At 39.5% G+C, this 4,061-nt stretch overlaps 1 protein-coding gene across 1 annotated transcript; it reads left to right on the forward strand.

Annotated features, from left to right (window-relative positions):
• Positions 1–896: 896 nt before the first annotated feature.
• On the forward strand, positions 897–3,567 carry LOC446162 (zinc finger transcription factor). The gene is given in 4 exon segments (XM_041598169.1): positions 897–1,238; positions 2,628–2,957; positions 2,960–3,015; positions 3,017–3,567. Coding segments are annotated over 4 exon segments (1,011 nt in total). The 5' UTR covers positions 897–1,153; the 3' UTR covers positions 3,557–3,567.
• The last annotated feature ends 494 nt before the right edge of the window (positions 3,568–4,061 follow it).

The following is a 4,061-nucleotide window of genomic DNA, read 5'->3' on the forward strand; positions in this document are numbered from 1 at the left end:
AAGGTTGTCAGCTTAAAGAGAGTAACCGATTGAAAAAATTGCTTTGCTTCATGGAAACAATAGCAATGTTATGAATTACATGAAAATTATTGCACGATTCGATTTTACCAAACTTTACTTTGATTTAATTGACTCTGACGCTTTTGCACCGTCATAAAAAACTGTTGTTAACTCCAAATTTTAAGTGACCATTAATATGTTTGCTATCATTTTTCAGAAGTAATAAAGAAATTTTAATTATTATCTAAAATAACAACGCATAATCTGCCAACTCCAATAGGTATTTTGAGATACAAAATGATTAATCGAGATCGATCAAACTGCCAACCTTTGACAAGTCACCTGCTTTTAAACCCTTGGCAAATCTTCTTCACTGTCAAATTTCATTTGAAACGGTCGCTGTTTGGCAGCTGGCGAGGGAACTATTTTAAGTGAAATGCCTACACCCTCCTCAAAAACGAATGAGTGACACCTTTTTTTTCTTCAAAATGTCATGTGGCTGCCTAGGCATTAGATGTAAGGACTGTTTGATACCTTTCATCCTGTTTATGGCAATTTACAGCAGAAAATTGAGATGTATGTTTTTCTCTTTCACTGCTCTTTTGCCCGTATCCCTTTTCATCATCGTCGGTCATGTGTAAATTCAGTTTGGAGAAATTCGGAAAAGCTACGATAATCACAAGCACACACCTGCCACCGCATGAGACCAGCGCGAGCCCGAGAAATTAGCGTCATCGTCACCGAGTAGTAGTATTCGTGTGTCGGGAAAAACTCTCGTAAAACTCGCTCGCTGATTGGTCAATTAACCTTTCAGTGAGTTAGCTCATGCGCTTCCTATTGGCTGATTACTTCATCGCTAATTACCATACAAGTGTATGATATGCCTGCATTATGATGTTTACGTACGTACCGGGTCGGTCGTTTACCGTATAAAGATTGGTGATTTTTTTAATCAAGTTCATACACTTGTTGCATTGAGCTATCGTCAGTGACCGCGCCGTATACAAACGAAGACAACTGAATGAGAAAGGAAGTTAATCAACAAAAAGTTAATGACTTAGGATTCAGAGGTCTTCAGTAATTCAGGGCTGGACTGGAAATAATATATTTTTTAAATTGTCTTCACAATCATCGGGGATATTTTATCAAGAAGATGCCGAGGTCTTTTCTCGTCAAAAAGAACGCAAAGCAAGCTGCTTCGGGTTTGAAAAAGTTGCAACATGGAATTGCTACAACAGGTGAGTTTTTGTTTTAATTAAATCTAGGCCTAGGCCTAGTTCTACTTCTTAACTGTGTTAAAATTATGCCAGGACAGGTTATTCTTAAGCTGTAAAAAGTCTTTCTTTTTTGCCTTGCAATTTTTCTATGCAAGATTTAAATTAAATTAAAGTTGTGGGATGATTTTTGGTACAAAATGTCATTGTCATTATTTGGGAGAGAAACACAGATCAAACGTTTATTGAAAGAATTAAACAAACATATTGACATTGGTACTACCGGACTGAAATGTTTGAAAAATTTAGGTCCTGGCTTTTAATTTTTGCACTGCTACTGGAATCCAATCTTACGTTAGATCTGGGGCCTAGGCAAGGCCTAGATCAAGATCTAGGCTTTATTCAGAATTTGTTAGACCAGCTAGTCCTACGTACGGTATACTGCCTGGCAAATTTCAGAGCTAATTGGATACACATGCAGCACTTAAAACTTAACTTAATTTTCCTGGGCCTGAGGGGGTTTTTTTTACAAGTACCGTAGTACTAGGAAGGAGCCTTCAGCCTAGACCTAGATTCTAAATCTAGGCCTACAGCGTTGCATTATCATTGTTATTGTCATAAATAAATATTGATAAAAAAACTCTAAAGTCAAACTCTAACCTACCCTAACCCCCAGCGAAATGCCTTATTCTTTAGACTTATGTTGTAACGTTAGGCCTAGATCTGTCAGTTTAGCCATTTTCTGTAGTTTTTACTCAGGTCGTTGTTGTTGTCTTGTTGGTTCCAAGATTGATTCAAGAATCGGTATTTAAATTGGACGTGAATTACACTTTAGATGTCTATTCGTTTACTTAAAAAAAAAGAATGGCAAGACCTAATCAGCTAGCAAAGGGGACCTGATCGAATATAAAAATAAATAAAAATAAAAGATATTTCATATATAGATTTGAAACAAACATTGGAAGTTCCCTTATCGTGATTAAAGTTTCTTCAGGCATAAAATCTTGGGTATAAAATTCTAATGATTTGATTTTTGAAGGATGTCCCAACAAATTATTTTGCCTATGAAACCCACATCACCAAAATCAGACAAGATAAATTTCATTCAACTTATCGATTTTCTTCGTTAAGATAAGGCTTTCGTTTTTAAATGCTTTACAATGTTTTGAAATTACCATGCATACGATACTGTGTTGATTTGATTATATTTTTTTGGATATGGAAATAAATGAAATGGAATGAAAAAAAAATAAATGGGTTTTGAAGTTCTTTGGCACTTTATTTTATATAGGCTACATGTAAATGTGTAGCATTGTCTTGCAACGTTTATGTATAGCTACATACGATATAAATTTAATTGATTCAATTAACTCGAAACGTTTTCCACTTGCTTTGTTGATTTGTTTCATGCAGCATACGATCCGGGTGTTGTGTCAGTGGCAAGTTTTCCCGAAATGTCGGTGGCAGCCCCCATCAACATACCGCACCCTGTCATTCACAAGCCAGAACCTCTTCAAGCCATTCCCAACCCATCGGCCTACTGGCGACACCATCAAAACGTGATCTACAGCCCGTCATCGCCATTCGAAGCCGATACATTCCCGCATATCCACAAAGGTTACAGCCCTCCTCCACCGTTCTCTCAACCACTTCACGCCCACCTCCCGCAACCCTCACTGCACCATCTCTTAACCCCGACACCGATCATCGATGATGAGAACAGGATGATCACTTCACTGTCGCCTAACCAGCATCGTCATCACCCTCATCATCTATCTCAACACCGACAGCAACATCTTCAGGCGTCCGCAAACATCCCAGTGACACCAACCGGTACCGCCACGGCAGCGAAACCTGAGAAAGAGATCAAAAAGAGACGCAGCAACAAGAACGGCGAAGACAGCACCAAGTACCACTGTCCCGACTGCGGGAAGGAATACTCGACGTTCGGAGGGTTGAGCAAGCACAGGCAGCTGCACTGTGACGCCCAGAACAAGAAAACCTTCAACTGCAAATACTGCGACAAGGAATACATGTCCCTGGGAGCCCTCAAAATGCACATCAGGACACATACCCTGCCGTGCAAGTGCAAGTTCTGCGGAAAGGCCTTCTCGCGACCTTGGTTGCTGCAGGGTCATATTCGCACCCACACCGGCGAGAAACCGTTCTCTTGCCCGCACTGCCAGAGAGCATTCGCCGACCGGTCAAACCTTCGTGCCCATCTCCAAACCCACTCAGAAGTCAAGAAGTACAGCTGCAAGTCCTGTGGGAAGACTTTCTCCAGGATGTCGCTCCTCAACAAGCACGAGGAGTCCGGTTGCATCTCTTCAGGTAGTGACTGATTTGAGGCAATCCCCGAACGAAAGAACTTATAAACTCTCGTCACCAGACGGTCGGTGACACAAAATAAAAGAAACCGTCGCTGTACACATTTGTATTTACCCCAGATAATTTATTGCAAAATAAGAAGAAAGTTTGTTCTATGATCTTGCCAGATTTGAATGAAAATGGCTGAAAAGTTTCTAAGCAGCACTGATATAACAGTACCAAAAAGCATCATATAGACTAATTTATTTTTAGACATTGTTAAGGGAGAGATAAAACACAAATATCTGAAACATTCAGAAGATATAAAGGTTTTTCGAAGGATAAAAAGTCCTTCATTGTTAAATGAAATATTCAATACCTTGCCATTGAACGAATACATCTAATAGACCCAATTGTCATTTATCTTTGAAAAAGATTTATTCCATGGACTTCAATTAATGCAGAGGGCGCTATATCGTTTTATAACCAAGGTTGACCACCGGCACATACATGGTGGGAAGGGGTGCCAATGAGAAATTT

The sequence above is a fragment of the Lytechinus variegatus genome, chromosome 2, assembly GCF_018143015.1.
Source record: "Lytechinus variegatus isolate NC3 chromosome 2, Lvar_3.0, whole genome shotgun sequence".
Classification (NCBI taxonomy): Eukaryota; Metazoa; Echinodermata; class Echinoidea; order Temnopleuroida; family Toxopneustidae; genus Lytechinus; species Lytechinus variegatus.